The 23,049-nt window shown below is 40.3% G+C and overlaps 1 protein-coding gene across 1 annotated transcript in view; it reads right to left on the bottom strand.

Moving 5' to 3' along the window:
* Nucleotides 1-4,191: 4,191 nt before the first annotated feature.
* LOC131272090 (protein amalgam-like) overlaps nucleotides 4,192-23,049 on the bottom strand; it is a 58,124-nt gene continuing 39,266 nt past the window's right edge. The window contains exons 3-9 of the mRNA XM_058273708.1: nucleotides 17,424-17,746; nucleotides 17,158-17,305; nucleotides 11,310-11,407; nucleotides 9,779-9,900; nucleotides 9,383-9,563; nucleotides 8,125-8,295; nucleotides 4,192-5,283 (exon numbers count right to left, since the gene is read on the bottom strand). Coding sequence (XP_058129691.1) covers nucleotides 5,089-5,283; nucleotides 8,125-8,295; nucleotides 9,383-9,563; nucleotides 9,779-9,900; nucleotides 11,310-11,407; nucleotides 17,158-17,305; nucleotides 17,424-17,746 — 1,238 coding nt within the window. The 3' untranslated portion in view covers nucleotides 4,192-5,088. The remainder of the gene's footprint in view (nucleotides 5,284-8,124; nucleotides 8,296-9,382; nucleotides 9,564-9,778; nucleotides 9,901-11,309; nucleotides 11,408-17,157; nucleotides 17,306-17,423; nucleotides 17,747-23,049) is intronic.

Raw genomic sequence — 23,049 nt, 5'->3', positions numbered from 1 at the left:
AGTTAATTGAATAATTTGCATTTTTTCTTGGGCCACTAAAATGCTGTTCGTTAGCATACACCACGTTGCACGGACGGCGTGGAGTAGGCGCTGGCTTATTGCAAAACTGCACTGTCGAAACATGATGGGTCCATTTCCGCTTTTCCATCGACGGTTGGTTCCTTGTATTCTTTGTCCATCCGTGCAGCAAAGCGCATTTATTACCATTGTGACACAAAAGAATGGATGGAAATGTAGTTGCTGTTACTAGAATTTAAAATTACCAATTGATTGTAATTGTTTCATGACTTGTTGTGGAAGGATGGATGGTTGCAAGTTTTTGCAATGCACCTTTCGCCAGCATGGAGGATGTTTGTGATTTCTATGCAATTCTTCCTCGCGTTGATTGTACTTCCTTTCTTCCGGCATTCGCTGTAATTCTTCAAATGTGCTCTGCCTTCGACCTTTAGCTGCATCAAATTGGTTGATGAGGAACCACTGCTCGTTAGTGGTTTGTGTTGGTGGGAGATAGGAATGACTAGCAAATAATGATCGTTAGGACACTACAATTGCCACTGGTGCGTTTTGGTTTTCCAACTCACCAAAAGCCTGCAGACCATTGCGGCTCGTTTATTTAGAAAAGCGCTCACAGACGTCCTTCAGTAGCATAATTTAATGCATAGCATCAGCATCAACTTTTCAAAGAGTGTGTGAGCTGTGAGGTCTTATAATTAAATATGTTGCAGTGTGAAAGTTTTTGCGTGTAGCAAAAGTTTTCCTTGGCACTTATAAGCAAAGTCCTACATTTTGCGTGCATCTTCTTGGGGAACATATGCCTTTACATGTGCAATAGAATCAAGAAGGAAAGTATGCAATATATTAGTTTTTACCTCATATGCATAGTTTCCTTATATAATTTTATTACGTAAATAAAACAACATTTGTAAGGTTTGACAGAAAAGACACATACGAATGAAAACTTGATTGATCTTGGAAATTGCTAGTAAATCTAAAAATTCCGATTCACTCATCCATAAATAGGATTGTCAATCTGATAAACACTCATGTAACGTCAAATATTTTCCAATAACAGATTAATTTATTTTTCCTCCATTTATGGGTAACTTTTCCACAACAATGAAGACAACTATTGACAATCGCCCCTCTCAGATAACGATGGCCGAAGGAAAAGCGGTCCGTCTGGAGCAAACATACGGAAGCTGACGGCTTTTGATGATAGTGGATGGTTCGGAGAGTTTTTCCTCCTGGTGCTTCCGCGAAATAGGGTAAATAACATCGGTGCTATGACGATTGCGAAGCGTTCGCGGTCGGGGTTTTACCGGCGAAAGGATACGAAAATGTATCTTCTTGCCCTAAGATTTTTTTTGTACGTATCCGTTTTTTCTGTTTTATCGCCTCCTTCAAAGTCCCGCCGGAGGATGCTTTTTAAATACCCTTTCAACCAAATCCCTCCGCAGGCGGTCGGAACGGCGCTTGTTGCTTGTGTGTGTGTCTATTTGAGGTGGGTATGCGATGTTTCCCATGCCATTATCGTCATTCTCGCTGGTTTGTTATTTCCTATCGTGCTCCTAGGGAGAGAAGGAGAGTGAAAATTCATCGAAATACCGATCGTTGTATACAAATATCGGCAGACATCAGTCGCCGCCATCACCGAGCGGATGATTTCGGTTGTTTTCGTATCCTTATTCCTTTATGCCCTTCCGGAACCATCCTCAACTGTTGTCGTTACACGCTTGTAGAGGAAAAGGAGAACCGTATCTCCCGTGCAAACATAATCTATCGGCGTATATTGGCTTTAAGATAACTTCTTTCCGATGATGAGATGACGGGTTCAGGACGCTGGGCAGGGGGTGGGCTAAGAAAATAAGAAATAAAGTAAACTGTGCTAAATGTATATCGATCGCAAGTTGATTTCGTTTACAACGCGGCTGTCAGAAGCTGCTATCCTATCCGCACGTCGAGAAGGGTGGGATCATGTCATTGGATGGAATACAGCTCCTTCAAACTTGGTTTGCATGTCCGGAATGGATACTCGAGCGTCGTCACCGGAACGGTGTCGTTGTCATGATCATGAATCATGGCATATTCGAGAGTATAGAATCATTAACAAAGGTCACAGATGCTATGAAGGATTGCAATATGTCATTTCCCGGTTTCAAGTTTCGATAACGGAGTTCACAAAGGTGATCAACGCGTTTAAGCTTACTTACGAATAATAACTGATGTATCCATCGTAAAAGGCTGTAAAAAGCAATCTCCTTCAAATATCAATGTTGTTTTCGAAACAAATTCTGTGAAACAAATAATCTTGTCGTTTACGTTTTGATTTACCAACATTCACGAGTTCTATTTGTCTGTATACATTGTTGATCTTTCTAGTTATTTAACAAAATATACGAATGAGAGCAACGCTTATTGCAGATGGTAAATCATAATAAGGGCTTTGTGGGAGTGAAAACAGGTTTCTCAAATGTCGATGAAAGCATTGCACTTTTATTTGCTGCACTTTTCGTGAAGTGTACGTTTCAGCTTCATAAGCGAACGCGCACAGCACGGCTTCAGTTTCCTTTATGTAGATTGCAAAAAAATGAAGCACAAGAAGCATAATTATGCCAACCCGGAGCCACCATCCAGCGGAAAAGTGGAAACATAAAAATACAAATGGTTAAATGGCGGAATACCCATTCATGGGTAAACATCCCAGTTGGCCCCCATTTCTCTCGCTGCATTTTGCACATCTGCTATTGACACGGGGCATGTTTATGCATTCCGCGGAAAGCGCTGGTGGAACCTTCCTTCTCCTTTCCTCCTCCATATATCCCGACCGGTGCACTGAAGTATTTGGGGCTCGATAGGAACGGGCCAAAGCGAAAATCACTTCTCACAGAGGAACTGCCAATGGCAGCTGGCCTAGCATTGACGTTTAATTTAAAATCCGTACGCTCGTTCGCGCGCACGGTTTTCTACCGGGGTGAGAATTGACAGAGTCGGTTTTGTATGTAGTTTGCAATTCATTTGGCGCGTGGCTCTGCAAAGGTGCACTTCCGAAGCCAACCGGCGTGAAGCGCCATTTTTCTGGCCTGCGTTTTCATAAGTTTCATATCCTTAACGAGCTAACGCGAGCTCGTGGATGGAGGCAGGAGTGGAGTGAATTTGAGCAATACTATAGCAGAAAGTATTTTTTCCGGTAGCAGAAAGTAGTACTTCGTTCAAACATGGCGTCCCGAAACCTCCAGAAAAGTGACAAGTGACAGAGAGGATGAAAACATGGAATGGAAAACGGTAGGACGGAAAAGTAAAATAGAACAAAAAAATGACTGGAACGAACGGATTCGAAACACATGTTGAAATGGGTGAATTTCCTTTTACCAATGCCCCATTTTTACTTAACTCATTTAGCTGATGCTGAATGGTGTTTACGTTTCTGCCATTTGCCACGAGCCGAAAAGCGAAAAACCATCCATTAGTGTTTGACTGATTGGACTTGGGAGATGTGTTCTCTTCTTCTACCTTACTTTTTTTCTTTTTGTTGTACTGCCGGCAGGATACAAGAGCTGAAATCCGCGGTACAGGGTGCGCTATTTTTTGAACCTCAAGAGAATCTTCCCTTCTGAGGTCATTGAGTATATGGAGGAAAGATGGTCTGGTATTTGAATGGTTTGTAAAACTGTAGCATCATTTGGTGGCGTTTCAATGTTTTTTTTTACAATCAACCGTGGTAGATGTCAATATGAACGATTTGTTCCCGAGCTGGTCAAGATGTCGGCGTTAACTGTCTTGATTGTTATACTGGATCAGTGATCTGCCTCCGGTTTCATTTAACTTCGATTTTTTATTTGAATCGAATTGGTTTGATGTATTCGTAATTGGATGAAAAGAGGACATCACAAATCCTGTCTGAAAACCAATCACTTCATAACAGACACGAAATTATACTGAGGTTAAAGGAAAAAAATTGATATACCTTATTAACTTCTAGATTTCAATGAACTTACAGTACAAGAATAAAAATGTTCTGAGTATGAGGGTTCAGCTACTACTGAGACAGCTTGTACTCACCAATATTTAAACCTTCGACAGAAATACACAAAAATGAATTTGAAAAGAATTTTGTTCAGCAAGATTTTATTGTTAAAAACATATGGACACATTCCAAAATAATAAGTTACAATTTTTATAAAATAACGTCTTTGCTGAGCGCGGATTCTCAAGAAGCTAGCAGGCAATTAAAAATAAACCAATAAGGATCTTACTTTATAATCTGTATTGGAATCGGGAAATCAAATAGATAAATAGCTTCTGCTGTAACTGAATGTACAACGTTACGCGAACATTATAAAATAATAAGTCTTAGCATTACAATAAGTTTTCCTCTGTTAAGCAACTACTTCCTGTTACGTTTTCTCCCACTGAAATTAGAGACAAGACTTATCTGCATCTGTCATCAGCAAAGAAGGAGTGAGCGCGAGTGGCAAAGAACGGGGTAAATAATGTATCTTCTTACAGCATTTTGCTGCCTCTTCTTTGGCGTCAACTATGGTATATTTTTTCCACCTTTTTTATTCATTTGCAGTTTCTTATCTGTTCGTCGCCTGACGGCGAGTACTTTCTATATCATCTTAAATTACTTACACTCTTACTTAAGTATTTACTTTCACAGTAACTTCCACGAAATTTTTCTTATGTTTTGCTACAAAAATTACCCATTCCATTGGTAGACAACGTTGTTCGTTATTTCCGTCCTTCCACTGACCGATTAAACTGACTTTTCTGTTGCTTTCAAATCGCTTATCTACTCATTCTACCTAGATAATGGAGAACGACCTGTAGCGTTACAATGAAGTATGTAAGAAGAGTACTTCCATTATATTCTCCAGTAGGGGCAGGAGGCAGGTATATTGTTGGATGGTTTACATGTCCGTTCTTTTTGTGTTTCGTATTCGTTTTCTTTCTCTAAACTGTTAAAGGTGGTCTTCTCTTTTAGCAATGAGTTAAAAAATACAATCAAACACACTGTGTTCATAGGATGAGAAGGTAGAAACTAAACATGGGCACATGGCGTCTAATTAATTATTACAGTCGAGCTCTTTACATTCTCGTCAGCCGCCGCACGGTCGTTACTAAGCTCAGGAGAAATGCCGTCAGGACCAAACTGTCCCCGAGTGTGCCGCTGCCACTGAGTGCCCGGTAGTTGTTCCCGTACGCCGTCGAACCGAGCGTCTGCTCCACGTCCTCGTTCGGCATATCGGTGCTGAGCGTGTAAAACTGGAAAATGTCGCTAACCTAGGATGGTGGAGAAACAAAAATTGAATCGAAATTAACATTCGATTATTCGTATACAGATGCGACCGAATCGATCTCATTAAGGCGAGAAAATAGGAAAATTCGTCCCGGAAAATGGTTATAATAGAATTAAATGAAATGTCGGAGTCTCACATCTGGCCAACGCTTTACGTGAGTAATTAAACCAAGTCATTGTTTCGATCAAGGTACACATGATACGCTTTTCCTGCGCTTTCCCTACGGGGAAAGTTACGGAGGAGCCATTTTGTCTCTATAACAGTATAATCGGATAGAAAGCGGGTCAAAAGCGCGTAAATGAAATGAGCGAAATTGAAAATGAAACGTCCGAATATTTTGGCCTATTTTGTACGATGGACACTCGTTGTTTATAATTTTTTGTTTGTTTGTTAATTTCCGATCAACGTTTGCTTTTCATGTCAAGTATTTTCTCCTCAACACTCATTGCTCATTGTTTCTACCTACCACCGCTCCGAAAGCACACATACAACCTGAAACGCGTTGCAGTCGTGCCACAAAATCTCGTTAGTCGCAACGTGGCTGTGCAATTAATTTTAATCAGCCTATCGGATGGAAATTGTTGCAAAATAGCGTTCCGAACTGGCACGAAAAAGTGGCACCCCTGCTATCTTTCTCTCAACCGTGCGCTCTCTTTACCTTTTTTGGTGCATGCGTTCCAGTATGGAGTCGTGTTGATAATTTACATTTGTGCTGGATGAGGTAATTAAAAATGTTATGTAAATTATTTCAAGCCTAATGTGGCTAGATGAGAACGGAGTAGATGAGCTGATTGTGCCTGGAGAGCATGATGAACTTTTTATTATAATTTATTTACCATTTATGGCAGGAAATTGTTCTGCGTATCATTTGGTTTTTATTCCAATCCTTCTCACTATTTCTGGTTATCATTACCGGTCAAGGGTTCTTTTATTCTACCTTTGCGAATTAATATTGGATCACTGTGTGCCTGGTGGGTGCTTGTCGGTTTGTGGACGATAGTTTGCTTACACTGGGCCGGGTGAATAAGGACACACATCAAACCGATTAAATTGACGGTGCAATTTAGGTTCATTTTTGCCTCCCTAATGGGATGCAATTCAAATGGTCTATTTACGATGTAATTAACTGATAGTGTGTTGTAGAATCCTCGGTAGGCAATCGAATGGGATGTTTTCAATATTTTTTCGCTCGTTGCTGCCTAAGTTGTTTACACTGATTTAATGCTATATTCGCTTAGACAACGACGCAATATGTTAACTTTTTGCATAATCTTATTGTAGTGTGATATTTGGCCATATTTAACTATCATGGTGCCACAAACACGAACATTCAAAAAATCAAACTAAGTACAGTCAGCCATAATATTGAGCGTGCAACCAAACGAGCACAGGATTTTTTTTCTATTACGCGCGCAAACATTGACCTTATTTAATAATTTAAGTTTAGTTCGATAGTAAGTTTATCAGCCAACACAAATATACACTTTTTGTTTAAATAACTAGTCTGCATTTTTTACAGTAAAATAATAAGTGAAAAAGGGCCTTTTTAATCATCGCAAAATTGAGCGTACAGATCTATGAACTTCATAATCTAAGGGCCAAATTGGAATCAAATTGAAAAAAAACTCATTTAGTTAGTGCTTTGTATGACTACCGTTAGGACCCAGTACTGCCTGCAACAGTTTTGGCATCGATTCCACTAATTTTTGGCCTTCAAAGACGTTATACTATTCCAAGTACCCTGCATCGCGGATTTCAGTTCTCATTGTATTTTGTTCGTCGTTTTTTCACTGGTGCTTTGATCAACACCCTAAATATGCCATGGAATGATCTGGGGAAGTGCTTTGGGTGACTTGAGCACATTATACGACACCAGTACCGCACGATCGTTGTCCTACTGGAGGCTGTGGTCACATAGTAAGATGATTTTTTGAATAACAGGTATATGTTACAGATTGTAAATCACCCATTTTTTCACGATATTTTTGCTAAACTGCATAGTTTAAGTCCTTCCAGCTGCCATTGAACTTAAAGCTTTAGCTTGACGGTCCATTCAGTGTGTATGACTGTTAGGGACAAATGGTCAATATCTGGTATCAAATCAGGTTGCTACCACATAATCTGCCTACATTATGACTCGAATAGATCGCTTTTAGACTAATCGACGAACTAAACATTTTATCTGATTTCTTTTAACGTAACAACATGCTTCATTTCCATCATCATGTACACAGTTCCATCATCATGTACACATTTTGAAAGATAGGCTTTTTAAAAGTAGTTCAACCTAGTAAAGTGTTCCTGTTCCCAAAGCAATTCTCCAGTTTTGGAATTCTTTGTAAGGATTCATTCTTAGTTTTCGACCTATTCCTCGTTCGTCGACTGTTATAAAAATCAATTTCTTTTCCCTTTATTTAGTTCCTTTATTTTGCACTTGTTTATCTCTGTCAGTATTATAGATCTTAGCCAATTGACCGCTAGTTCTAGCCCCGTAACAACTTTGTGTGGCAAAACATATCGATATCCTTGGTATAAGTTACAATAGCCGTTTAGGTCCCATTTGGCTCAAAAAACATGCCAAAGTACTTAATTTATAAACTATCCATGCTCCTATATGCTCCTACAAACTACTGAATAAACATTTGAGGTTATTATGATTGGAAGGACCGAAACGACACTAGCTGTCAGTTTTCTCGTCGCTGTCCCATACAAAAGATAAACAACACTTTGAAAAAAGCAAAACAAAATGGCTTGTTACGGTCAATATTTCATAAAACAAATTGGAACATGCCAAAATTGAGTTTAAGGATCAGGTAACACTCACCTCATTCCAGCCGTAGCGATTTTTCGCCTGCACGATCGTCTCGAAGACGGAGTTCGGATCCAGTCCCTTGATGGTGTAAGTCATGATATGCCGATAGGATTCGGATCGAGTTGACGGAGGGTTCAGGATGATGTCGTGCCATCTGCCCGGGTGTTGATAAGACTCGTTCATCTGAATTTGTGCAACACGGCACCGACGGCGTCATTGATAGAGTACATTGGAGTGGAACAAATTGCGAGAGTAGAGTGAAGAACAGATCAGCTCACTAACAGGCAGTGAATAATTATGTCTTTGTTTGGATTTAATGCTTTTATGCGAATGAGGTAGAGTATGAAATGGGATTGCCTGGAACTAAAGCTGGTGTTTAGTAGTTATGATGGTGGAAAAAGGATAACTTAAAAAGGAATGCTTACGAGTTGTAGCTGTCTCTTTGTGTTCTAGACACGATGTTCTAGACGATTTGTTTAAGTTTATTGAAATGCTTTATCATCGACTCCATTATGAAATATTTACTAAAATTAAGCCCAGTTGCCACCTGCAACCTTGCCAAGGACTTGATTCTTTAAGATCACAAATATTTCATTTGAAAAGCTGTAGTGTAATTATTTTCATTTCACCACCCTTGCTATAGAAAACTGGTGTGCCTATAACGCATTCCGCGCTGAATGCTTAAAAGTGACGAAATAAATTTATCTTTACCAACTACATCACTCAAACAGTGTTCGTTAATGTTGTCTTCAATATGGAGATGGAAGTGGTTTTTCTCCAGCTGAGCAAAAGACTCATTATAAAACAGGATAATCGTCATGGAATTAATTCAGGAGGAGCTAATAGAATCCCAAGGATGCTGTGTATAAATTATTACTTAAACATGAAACAACCTCCCGGTGTGTTGCGGTTTGATGATGCTTCCATGGGAAAGTGTAAAATCATTGCCCGTACTATAATAAATTACATCGAGAAGGAGAAACTCCAACAGAAACGAGTGTTTTTCATGGACGCCGTGGCGCGCTGATGTGGCTGTGTATAGTAAACCCTGACGCTCCAGAATTATGGAAAAGGTTTTACTGATAGTTATGGTGGGGAATAAATTTGTAACCGAAGATAAGTTTTCCTGTTCCTTTAGCGACCGCATGATGCGGAAGCGTACGAACTCAGGATTGGAATGGGATGAAAACGATAGCGAAACTCAAGGAGAAGCGAAGGCGAGCGGGAATTATTGCTGGCAAGCTTTCTGTACAGCCCCAGAGTTACTTACCATTAATTTTCTGTAGAGTAATCTTATTTCCTCTATCAGTGGGAATGATTCAATGCTCCATGTTAGGTTGTACATTTCCCGATATCTGCTGTACATTGGCGAGTGGAACTGGGCCGGTCCAGGCCGTCCCGACACTTCGATGTATTTCTTTGCGCGTCCCAGAGAATTTTCCGCCACACAGCTGAGAAAGATAGTTCCGGTTAAAATTGAGAAAGATAGTTCCGGGTTTGTGAGCTAAAATTTGTGTTTCCTCATTAAAGCTGCAGAGATAACAGTTTGCTATACGACATAAATATCGCTCAGAGTTGTAGCTTCTGATTAAAAGTAAACAAGCACATTATGTTCAATTAAATTATGATAAAGCTCAACAATGCCCAATTGTACAAATTCAATCACCTGTAATTTCCAAAATCAGACGATCGGACGTTCCTTATCGTTAGATAATGCTTCTCCCCTCGTGTATCCATCGTCCGCCTATCGTTGGGATGAAGTAAAAAGGAATCCTGATACCACATGACCTGAAAATAGAGTAGTTCAGCAGACACATGTAGCAAACGCCGGATCCGGGGATACTGAAAACTGCGTCAGTTTAGTTAGTGGATGTATTTGAAGATCTTTTGGCAAAAGCCCAGATTTGAAATGTATCCCAGACAATCGGTTATGGCCAGTAATGTGAAGTTTCATTTCATCTTTTTGGTAAAGAAATTTCTTTAAAATAGAGTTGGAAAAAACCGCTGGATCAAAATGGGTTTGCCATCGATTGATTGCTTCGAAGAATAGTTGAACCGGTTAGTTTCTCGATCATTTTAATGATCTAAACATAACAAAGGTTTCTGTTTGCTTCTTGGTATCGAGAGGAGAGGAAATTGAGCCACATATAGGAGACATTTCTTTCTATGAACTAACTGAACACCGCATTGTATAGAATGGTAGACGAATGTTTCTGATTCGATTTTACTTTTGTTTGTAACAGTGATTAAGATCCACAAAAAATAACTTTACGAATGAGATGGAGCTTGGCCTAATATTCTTAATAGTGCTGAACAACAAGACGTGCATTTTCATCAATTTTGCAAAGTTATCTTTTACGAATGCTACAACAAACGCGAAAATACGTTAGTTTTACTTTCATTCGTGTCAGTAACATTTATAAAAAGTAAACGAAAAATTTATACCATGCTTTTCATATACTCTGGCAGTTAAGACTAATGTATGCCGTTGAAGCTTTCTTCGGAGGTATTTCAACCATTCTGCAGAGTACACGCAAGGCTCCCGGTTGGCCCTAGCCAAGTCAAAATGGTGCAAGCAACTACTCCAAGCATCATTACCGGTTGTAGTGAAAATGGCTTGATTTATTGGTTCCATTTTTCAACGCTCTTTTCTGAATGCATTATGCAGCAGCGTTGGAACTTTCCTCAGGGTTCTTTTCCTTTTTCATTGGATTCTCTTTTATTTTACCTTCCTATTCGAATGGAATCTTTTGATCTAACTGAATTTTCTTAATAAAATCTATCGGGTTTGGATGAAACCGATTGTTTTGTCAGAATCAGTTTCGAAAAACCTGAAAAAGTGATATTTTTTCAAAGTTCAAGTCACTAGAACTTGTTTATACAATGTATGCTCGTTTACAAGCTGAAATGTTGTCGTTAAATAATGGTTTAGTTGCGATATTTTCTTAAGTGTTGATATACTTTTATAATCGAATTATATTTTTTATAATCGAATTTCTAAAACATCAACAATTCCATTTTTAGGATCATCAACCAATCAACTCTTTATGTTTAGTTTCTCAGCGTGCAAACAACCCAGCTGTGAAACAATACTGTTGGAATTTATACGTTTTAAAATGTTTTCCCTTAACCTTTACCAGTACCAAACAGTGAATGTGTATGTTTTGAAAGTTTGTTTTATTTCAGCCTGGACTTACCTCCGGATTAGCATCGCCGTGAACGGTGCAGACGAGCTGGGCCTCGTATCCTTCGCCAGCGTGGACCCATGATTTTTCGACTGTGATTTCGGGTGGAGCTGTGGAGATCCGGTGGGTCGTTCGGTCAAGGCAGGGAGAAAGCGCGTGAGACGGGAAAAAGGTAGAAAAAGGAAAACCCAAAATTTATCAAAAGTGACCAGTTTAATCTATCAAACTACAGCCTTATTCGTACATTGTGCGGAATTTCACTCGTACCGACGATTCCGAGAAGGAGCACATCCATTTTGTTCGGACGGTTAAGCATACTGGCACGATGTGTGTATATTGTTTCTTTATGCTCGTCCTGTGAGCCGCAAGGTTTGACTGCTTTCGAGTTGAGAAGGATTCTTTTGAGGCTCCTAATGCGATTAGCATGAGTACGGCCATGATACAATTATTATGATCAACTCACTCGTTCGAAACCGTTTTCAAGCAAATTATAGAAAGTTTGGGAAGGTTTACTAGAATGCAAATAGCTTGCGAGAGAGTTTTCGTAACAAAATAAACATGTTATATAGATAAATGTGAGCATTGAAGTAGGTAATGAGAGTTTTCAATTACACTAGAATCAAAACAGAGGTCATTTTGAATTTTACGCCATTGTCGTGTTTAACACTTTGACGTCCGCATAATTCACGATGTCGCAACGCTTTACGACCGTCGCGTTTGCACTAGTTCCTACGTATCTGGCCGCCCTGTTTAATCATTCCTATTCGAATTTACGTACGAACAGCAACGCGCCCTGTGAAATTTGTTTACTTTCTATTTGATGTTTATTTACATCCAGTAGTCTGCGGTGCGTGTCAGGTGACTGCGTTGACAGCACACCAAAATGATGTGAGCGGATGAAAACCGGCACGGATTCAATACACCTCAGCGTGTATCCGGGCGGCAAAGTTTTTATATCTCTAAAATAGCTGGCAGTTTTTTCAAACACAATTTTTTTGTAATCTGTCAAACCAAAACATTTACCAAAATATAAATGCTTTCCATCACGTCATTTAGATTTAAAATAAGTTTGTCAAAATTTAAATTTTACTTCTTGACTATTGAAAAAAATTCTGAACCACCAGACCAGAGAAGACCGCCAAAATATTGTCCACAAACATAATAAAAAGTAACCGATTAAGGGTATGAAAGATCTTTGAAAATAACGAAATTATCAAATGGGAAGGTCATTTGTCTAAAACGATTCCGCATTGGGTGGAATAACCGTATCGTAGGGCCTTGCAAAGTTTATCATGTGCAATAAATGAAGTTGCGATGAAGTTTGAACAAAATCGTCAATCGAAATCAAAATTGAAATCTAAGTTAAAGCTATAAGCTCGCAACAAAAAAGTAGTCGGCTGGACAACTGATCTGTGCAAGTGTTAATAATGAAGTGCATTTGAATAAGTTAAGGTTACACTAGGGTAAGTGCACCCATAGTGGAGCTAGTACCAATAGTGGTTGTAGTGGAATAAAATCCTAGCTCTACGCCGATATATATACAATGGAGTTATTTGTTCTTCTATGAAATGTTCTTTGATCTTCTGCGGAGTGTTAAAAAGATGAACCAACTCATTCCGTAATATAGAAGCTCCAAAATTCATATTTTCTCAACAGGTTGTCCCAACATGCTGCATTCCTTAAGAATCTATAACGAATATCATGATTTCCTTAAGGCTATAAATCACTGCAAAATCATTAAAACTATATGATTTTGCTTCTGACATACCCCAATATAGTTAATTTATACGAACTTAGTGCATTTTACCATACTTTTATTATATTTTCATAGTTTTTACTATAGTGCCACTATAGGCACAAAAACTCAAGTTGTTCCTATAGTAGCCATAGATTTTTTCACAAGTATATTTTAGTTTTATTCCGGTTTTGGTCAATATAATCAGGTAAATTTAGAGATTTTATTCTGTTTCTACAAAATAAACAAAGCGGAACTGGAGAGAAGGCTCAGCAGAAGAAGCAGAGGAAAGAAAAAAAAAAGCGGGCGAAGGATACGCTATAAAGCATATACTATATCTTTAGCTGTAATATTCAGAGCATTTTTTATGAATTAAAATTGGACATATTTCGGTAAAACAATACAGTTTTTTCAATGACAAGGCATTGGTCAAGGAGTATTTTACCGTTCTGTTTGAAATATGCTTCAAAAATAAGTTATAGTCAAAATATATTCAAGTTTTTCGTACTACCACCACTATAGGAACACGATACCACAACTATAGGAACCATACCACCATAATAGGAGCAACCGACTAGGAAGAAAAATACGCTTTTTTTCATGTATTTTGTATGGTTTACGGTGAAAATCGATGTTTTTCAGAAGAAAAGTCATGTTTCGATCATAATTGATTCAAATATGTAGAATATAGTGTTCTTAACACTCATAAATTACACCTAATTGGTATTTACATTACTAAGTGCACCACTATTGGTACAGTTACCCTATATCGATATTTTTAAGTTAATCAAATTTTTAATATGTGTGATGAGTAAAAACGGGCTAAAACATACGAAGGATTTTTTTAAGGATAATTGAACAAAATTGATTAATAAGAACATTAGATTGTGTACCGTTTGCTTGATTGTGAACCGTTTCTCATCGACATCAAACCCATATTATGGAATAATTTAAAATGAAAAATGGTGCTCCATCCATGGTGCTCTCGATCTATTGCTGTATTGGCATTCTACTGAACGGGCCATAATCGAGGGATCTAGTTTTAATCGAATTCAGATCCAACTTTGCAGATTCGAGCAAAATGACAGAACTTCATAAAACCACGGGGCAAGCGAACAGGCACGGAATGACGGAGCCGGCTGCCCGAAAACTCTGGATACCGACGGGTGTTTTGTCGAATCATTTCACAATCCTTATACTTAAAATAGTTTTGAGCGTTACTTAGCGTTTTTTTTCGTTTGACGCGTTTTTTCGACCATGCGTTTTTCGACCGTCGCGCCCGCCACAGCTCAAACCAAACATGCGATGGAAACACTCTCTATCTGAATCGTTTTCAGCAAAACATCGAGAGCAAAATCACTACAGCATAACACAAAACCTCTGTGTCTTGTACGATAAAGTTTTCATCTTCACTTAAGCACAAGTTTTAATGTATTTTAGAAAAAACTTTTGTAAACAAAACCTCCACACGTACGAATGAACAAGTTGGAACTGCATTGACAGCTTGCTTTGATTTCCTTTGTAAAGGTAGGGTAATGTAAGCCAGTTTCATGAAAATGATATTTTTTCAAGACACTGACAGGGCCAAGGTATGTACATCGTTTCAAGGTAACCTAATTTTTAAATCATCATGTTTTGTTATCAAAATAGATAAAAAATGCTTTTATTGCACCTTTAGTGCTTAAAAAAACTGTTTGTTTTATTTTTGCTCATCGATCATATGGTGATTCTTTTTTCATCGAAAAATAATAGATACGTCAGCTGTCCCAACCTTGGTTATTTGATGCAAATATCAATTTCAGACAAGGCACAAGGTATATATAATGTTTCAAGGTAACTTTATTATAAAATCAATAGTTTTTGTGATCAATGTGTTCTAAAAATGTCAGGATTTTTAGTTTAGCAAACTATAAACTGAAGAAGCGGGGTTTTCATATTTTGATTTGATGAATATACAATGATGCTTTTAGTTTCGAAAAATAAAGATACTCCGACTATCCTAACGCTGTTTATTTTATGAAAACAACTTTGTCCACGCAAGGTACAAGGAGCATTCAAAAATTTAAGGAGACTTTATGATAAAATCAGTAATTTGGTTATCCATTGGTGGGCCCAAGGTGTGTATAGAGTTGTAAGGTATCTTTGTAAAAGCACATTTTTTGTTTTCAAAAAGATGTGATGCGTTCCGTAAAAAAAATGTTTATGCGAACAACAATCAGCAGAAACACGATAGCAATCGGTTTTACTTTCTATTTCATGTAAATATTTATTTATTTATTTATTTATTTATTTATTGCAAGGTGATTTAATTTTTTGTCGTAATTTTGACATCTTGATGCAACAGTTTTGACACCTTTGAGGAGGGCTGGAGGCAAGGTGTATACACGGTGAATGACTACGGTTATGGAATAGGGGATTTCATGTCCACCATATTGATTAAACTCAAGTGTCAAATATTGTTTATAAACAAAGGGAAAACGACGAGCACTGACGACAATTTTCCCTTTTCTGGAGGACCCATCCTTACTCATCGGATACCTTGATGAGAACGCCTATCTGGGACAACTGCGTATCGGCAGCAACTTTCTGCACTTTTCGGCGGCAACCAGATAGCACAAGCCTGCTTCAGACAGGCCTGCGCCTGCAGGTGGTTTCATTCACCTGCTTCCTGCTTCACTAGCTTGATCAAGAAGCAAGACAACGTTCCGTCGTCCACATTGCCTACTGTTCCGTTGACCGTTTCGCACTTTGGAAGACCCTTCAACGTGTACGCAAACACCTGACCAATAGCAACATGCATCGCGGGATCTTGGTCAACTTCAGTAGCCTAACAAACCGAGACAACACCTTCCGGAAGTAGTACTCCCGATCGCCAACGGCCAGATAACCGTGGCAGTGAGCAGCATCCTTGCAAATCTGCCTTCGTGTGCGCTCAAATTATGCAAAATTTTACTTAAAACAGACACAATTACCACAACCGCAATAATACTCCCCAACACAACGGTCATTCTAAAAGCAAACAATATAAACCGGACTGTCAAAGGTTTCTTGTATTTTTCTTTTGACGATTTGTCAAAATGCTCTACAGTATTTGACCAGAGTATTACATTAGACCATGGGTGTATATATTAGAAAGTGAAGTCGTCCAGAGTAAAATGACATTTCATGACTTGACGTAACACTGCTGTTGGTATTGTTGTGAGTTTTGAGTGAGTATTGGACAAGGTTTGAGCTTATAACATATCAATACTCAAATATGGCACACCTGCCACAGCGACGTAATGTCACCTTCTATATATATATACCTTGGGCTTTAAAGCCAAAAAAAAGTGAAATAGAGACATGACAGAGAAGAAGGAGCAACAGGGAGAGGAAGTCAGATAGACTGGGGAAGCAGGAATGAAAGAGAAAGAGAGAGAGAGAGAAAGAGAGAGAGAGAGAGAGAGAGAGAGAGAGAGAGAGAGAGAGAGAGAGAGAGAGAGAGAGAGAGAGAGAGAGAGAGAGAGAGAGAGAGAGAGAGAGAGAGAGAGAGAGAGAGAGAGAGAGAGAGAGAGAGAGAGAGAGAAGGGGTGGGAAGCGAGTGAGATAGAGAGAGATAGAGAGAGGGGCGGCGTGAGAGAGAGAGAGAATGAGGAGTGAGGGGGAGGGGGCGTGAGAGGGGCAGCATAAGAGGGGGAACGGGAACAACCGTGCGCTGGCCGACTTTGGTAGCAACGTAGTCAGTTTATTGGAACGAACAAGGCGGGATAAGGGAGATACATCCTTCCGAGCAACACAGAAGGTGGGGGATAGCATGCGTCACAGTGTTCCGGGTTTCGAGCTGGACCAGGAAGAGATCCAGAAAGATTCGCATCTAATTTTTGATTCCACAATTCGAATTTGTATTTTAACCCGCTTACCATCATTTGACACAAAAGACCTTCTACAGAAAGAACTAGAAAAAGTAACGCGGACGACATGAAACCTTCCATGGGGCGGAAGGGGATCCAGGAGTTACCGACGGGCCAGGTACCTGGCCTCCAAAAAACTAGTTAGTGACTGATTGCTTCCGGCGCAATCGGAATAGAGTTGGTATGGGCTGCTGAACTGCAACCGTATCCAAGGCCGGTCGAATCAATTACTCACAGAGCACAATCAGCTGCATGTCGACGAAGACCGGCTCCCGGATGCCGTTGTCCGCGTAGCACCGGTACGTTCCACTGTCCTGCCGGTTGACGTTGTCCAGCGTCAGGGTAGGACCCTCGGAGAGATGTGGCGATCCGTGTATCGAGTCCTACGCCGTGGGGATGAAGAGAACAAAAGGGATGGAGAGAAAAACCAAAATCAGGAACAAACGCCGGAAGAAAAGAACACATGATTTTCCGTCGAATCCTACGGACCAGCTAACGTACCTTCCGTGTCCAGCTGATGCTCGGCACCGGATTGCCGGAGGCCTTGCACTCAAGCGTAGCTGTGCCGCCCTTCCGGACGGTGACGTGGCCAGTTTCCGGGTTCGAGCGCACCGAGGGCGGCACGAGAATCTCGACCGTGTGCACCAGATCCCGGTTGTCGTGGTCACCGATCTGGCAGTTGTAATCCCCGGCGTCCTGCGGGCGCACGTTTTTAATCTGCAAGCTGTAGCCCTCGAGCAGCTTGAACCGGGCGTCGCGGGTGATGATCAGATTGGCCGCCGTTACGACGGCGCTCCCCCGTCGCCACAACAGGATATTCCGGCCTGGAAAAAGAAAGTTTCCAAAAGACAAAAGATAAAGAGCGCGTTTAAGAGATTCTTCTGTTCAGAGAAACGAATGAAGTTGATTTTATATAAGATATTGCCTTTTCTAGGGGATGTCGTGCCACTTAGTTATAATAGCGCCATTTTAATTTGTTTCTATCTTTTCCACAAATTCATACTTTTCTTCAAACAAACCTTTCCGTTATCGGAACATTATCCTACAGTGCATCTATAGCAACTTTCCGCCTGGTTATCCGCAATTACCGGGAAATGTTGGAGAACCCACACAAAAAAATTGAACCGCACAATTCGTCTGAGTTTCATCTACATGTTCTCTATTGCAGAAAACATTCGTTAAAAACAATGCCGAAACGAAACCCGAATGACTAGGGAACCTTCCAAGGTCAGCCTTACCCTCAAGCGAGCGTATGTGTAGTGTGGAAAAGTTTATGCTGTCGAGCTCCGACGCAAGCTACCCGGAGCCGGCATTAGGCATAATCGACGTAAGGACTTTTGGCTAAGAAGTTTCAAAGCCGGAGCTGTCGAAGCTAAAACGGCTAAACTTTGTGCTGTCAAAAAAGCTCAAGGCTAAATAGTAAATTTTAATGCTACGTAAAGTTGGAACGAATATTGATCTTCCATGTGTCTGTGTCGTTTACCGTGCATTGGTTGCTCCGTCGTCGGAATGGCTTCAAGGGGCCTCGGCGACATTTTAGAATGTGAACGTTAAATTGAGTAGGAAATTGTCCGTCATTTGTGAGGGAGTTTTCATGTCGATGAAAATGGAATGAAATGAAAATGGATTAGCATAAAACAAAACTGTTACTTTCGTTTGGGTTAAGAAAGAAACATCGCTTCACAATGAAACAATAAAAAGAATCAAAATTTTTATGGAGTTACCTAAAATAAATTTGAAAGTAGAGAACTTGATAAGGTTAGGTGAAATTCCTTTGATGAAATGTTGAACAATATAAAATATCAAATGCACTGAGCAAGCAGCAAGCAATCATCTATTCAGCTTGGGGAATATCCTTAGAGAAAAGTTAAACAAAAAATATGGTAAACCTCAGCAGCTTTTGTTTCGTAATTACGTCCAACAAGCAGTTCCTTATATACTCTGTCCTGCTCATAAGGATATTCTACTAATAATCTAGAGATTCACTTCCTGCGATATTCAGTCCTATAATTATTCCCATCCACTTGTGGCCATATTTTCCTCACTCTTAACAGTGGCACTTTTGCAACGAATGGAATGGAACGCACCTCCCATAATCTACTGTCTTTCCCAATTTGATTCAACTTTTTACCATTAGCATATATCATTACTGAAATTGTATAATTGAATAGTTTAATGTTAATGAGCGAATTAAAATGCATTTTGCCTTTGTCTTCTGCCAGGCTCCGAAAGTAGGCGCCACACATTGTAAGCCATCTGCTCATTAGCCGCCGGTTATGAAGCGATGGCAAATCAACTGTTGAAGAGAATCCACAACGAAGGACGAAAGTCTAAAAAAAAAGAAGGACCGAGCTGGGAGCTAATTTTCCGATAATGAGAGGGAAAGATATTAAATTAACATAAAAAAGTGGTGACGCAGAGCAAAATGGGAAAATTCAGGCATAACAAGGCAAGGCAAACAAAAAGAACGAAAAAATACCATCTTCGTTTGCCTCGTACGGTGAAGAATCGTTTTGCAAATGAATTTAAAACTTCATTTAAAATCATCTTTTTCATGTCCTCCCGTTTGCAAAAAAAAAAGAAAGCATTTCTATAAGATAGAGCAGGGTGCACTGAAAAATAAAATTAAAGGTTCTCGCTTCGTTCAAGACCGCAACACATTCCACCATCTTTTGCCACATCCTCGAAGCTGAAGCGTGCACAGAAATGAGAATAGGATTGGTAATTTCGCGAAAATTGCCGGTAGCACCGCCAGCGGCGGAAAGTGAAAAACCGAAAACTCCAAGCGAAACGGGGATGCTCTTGTACTACCGTTGGGCCTCCGCTCTCCGCTGGGACAGCACTGGAAAACCGAACCGACAACTATAGTGATAGACGATACAGGCGAATCGCGGCAAGGGGCTCGGCATTGGCGTATTGCGATTGTACAGCTTTTCCGGCCAGCACGTTGTTTCATTTTGTTCTGCTGCATAGTGTGTTTGAAGGGCATGGCAATGCATTTGAAGTTCAGAAAGGAACGGTGGCCGTAGGTGCGGTTGGGGAAGATGCGGGGGCAACATTTGCCTTTGCGTGAAAATGTATTTTATCAATCCCGGGGTTGCTGGTGCTTGTAACGCCGCGAGTTGTTTATTATGCTCGCGTTTTGCCGTGCGAAGCGTTTGCGATCGTTGGCAAACAAATGTTGTAATCGAAATATTAGCAGCGCTGCAGAAAAGCTTCACATACACGCATTCAAGTGGACCTTTTTTTTATGGAAAGGTGCTTTTTCTGATTAAGAAAAAAGATTCTACCAGACCAGGTTATGATAGTTTGAAGAGTAATTCTTGCTAATTTAAAAAATACATATGCTGGGAAACTGGTGAAGTTTTTCATTGATCGATTCGTTTTCTAATGGATCACGTTTGCGTATAACCCGGAATACATACCAATGTTTCTTCTGTGATGAGATGAGGCCAATAAACCCTTCAATTTAAAATGCTCGTGAAGCATGATTTTTCTAAATTTAAGTGGAAACGGGAGTCGAACACGGGTTTATCTAGAGCGAAACCGTAGTCTTGGCGAGGAACCATATAGCATAAGTCAGAATTTATTTCGCACAATAAAATATTTTTCCATACAGGATCCGAACTCCTCACCTCTGACAAAAGACTTTAGCACCTCTACCAGTACACCATTTGTGAGAGACACTTGTGTAGAAAATTACGGATGCACCAGGTTTTTTAGGCTAGGTACCTGGCCCGTCGGTAGTCCCTGGCTCACCTACCGTTCCGTACCGTATGTTTTTGGTAACATTTTGCGGTATTACAGTGCTTTTGCATTTATATCGATGGGTCGGGTAGGTATCGATATTTCAGTTAAAGGGAGACATCTTGTGTGCCAAGATCAGGCACTGATCGAACAGGGAGAGGGTCAGATAGTTTAGTAGTCAATTTTTGATCCTACAATTCGTAGTTGTATTTAACTTACTGCTCGGCAATTACCGACATAATATGCCTTCTACTGTAAGACCTAGAAACTGTAACGGGGACGGCATGGAACCTTCAATGGGACGGTAGGGGAGCCAGGGACTACCGACGGAGTTATAAGAGATAATTCAGCTTCTAAACCTCATTATCAAAAAACTTGGCCATTTTTGGAATAGACTTTTGAAACGGTAGAATGGGAATGAAAGGGACAGTTGTTAGGAAACCGTCAAACTCTATAATATAAATCAAAGAAAAAAATACCAGACAATTACTAACTGCAAGGTAATTTCCCGGAATGTTAACTTAATCATAAAATATTCTATTTATTAAATCTTCCTTTGTTTTCGAAGTTGGAAAAATCACGCGTTCAACTTATTGCATAAATGTAGTGTCCAATAATGATAAATGGACATGCCGCTGCACGTAAGCGAACCGTTATACAAATGATTTCAACATTCGTTCAACAAAGCCCGCATCCGAAAAGAATGGGTAAAGAAAATAGGTGGGAGGCGAATTAGGCGAAAATGCTAAAAACATAATTATTTGAACTCTAATTATCATTACCGGGGATTCCCGGAAGTGCCCCAGAACGGAAGACAAACTAAGGGCGGTGGAATTCTGCGAGGAAGGCAGGTTAAATCGGTGTACAGCGCGCGATCATCTGGAATCGACGGCAGCATGCTGGTCGTACGCAAGTGGAGTACATTCCTTGCTCAAACACCACACACATGCACGTTCAGTACGGGGTCAGTTTTTACGGTGAGCGTAACGTGAAAACAATTCCGTAACAGGAAGCGGGAGTCGTGCAAACAAAATCCTGTCCAAAGCCTTTCGGATGGGACTTGAAATTCTGAACTTCATACGTGCAAACGAAACCGAAACGGGCCGGGCATATTTTCGATGCTCATTTGCTAAACTCTGTTTGCGTGGAGTAAGGATCAGGTACTTCCGGCGCCTGGAAAAGTGGACTGAAGAGGAGCTCATACCACTCCTTCCCCTTCCCACTTTTTGTGTTTCATCGTAGGAGGGATTACATTTGAAATAACACTCGCTCCTAAACGAGTACACCAAAACGGGAAGAAAAGCCCAACACGGCTTTTGCCAGGACCCCCCAAGGACTCCGCAAGCCCCTGAACGTGCGAAAACCGTGAGTCGTGATCGGGAGGGAAAAGTGTGTTTTGGGTGCTGTCTGTTGGAATCGGTTCATTTATTCGCAGTTTGAATGCAGTTTTAGCTGGCCGAACTGGACATTCGCCGTAAGCCTCCTTTGGACTCTGATGGGTCTGATGGATGGATACACCATTTCCCAACCTAAGTGCAAAGCGGTGATGCTGTGCTGGCATTCCCGAGGTCGGTTTCCAAATAATTTATACGCAACATTGTGCTCGCACACATGAGGCTACCATTACCCTTAGTGCCGCATCCCGAGTGGTTGCTGGTTGGTGGAAAATCCATCGGTAACACTAAAACAGATGCCTTTTCCGGCACTCGGAACGGATGTAGAAAATAGCGGAGTGAGAAAACATCCGCATGAGCGAGTGGAAAAACGCATAGCGGATAGAAACGACGAGAAAGTTTACGCCGCCCGGAGTGTGCGGTGATATGAAAAATTAATTATCGTGCTGTTTGATTTAGTAAATACGTGCGTGTGTAGTTTTTCACGCATCGCCTCCACTAATCCGCTGCGCAAATGAACTGCATCTATGGAAATGATTGTATTAAAATGACATTCTTAATGTACGCATTTAAGTCCATCTCTCCTGCACCATCCAAAACGGAGGCCCACGTTTCATTATGCTGGCAACGTGCAAATGGAAATAAGTTCACATTTCTGCACGGAATCGGAAAAACGATTCAATTTCCCATCAGCTCTGAATACGGTCCGATTGTCGAAAAACATATTAAATGTATAATAAAAAAAGGTGCTGGATGTTGTAAGCTTGTGGACGAAATGCAATGCAACAGGTGATTAGATGTGTCTGTGGCGTCCCTTCTTTCCCAGTTTGCAGCACGACGATTGATTTAGTCTGGCTTTCAAATTGGATCGCTTTAAATTAGATGTTCGTTAGAATAATTTCCAGTGTGCCGTAAATGGCAGCTCTTTAATCATTGTAACTAGTTTTACCTCGTCGTGTTCCGTGCTGCGCTTTAATGTCTGGAAT

This window comes from Anopheles coustani, chromosome 3, assembly GCF_943734705.1.
Source record: "Anopheles coustani chromosome 3, idAnoCousDA_361_x.2, whole genome shotgun sequence".
NCBI lineage: Eukaryota > Metazoa > Arthropoda > Insecta > Diptera > Culicidae > Anopheles > Anopheles coustani.
Note: the sequence above shows the minus strand (reverse complement) of the source record. Positions and strands in the feature narration are given on the sequence as shown.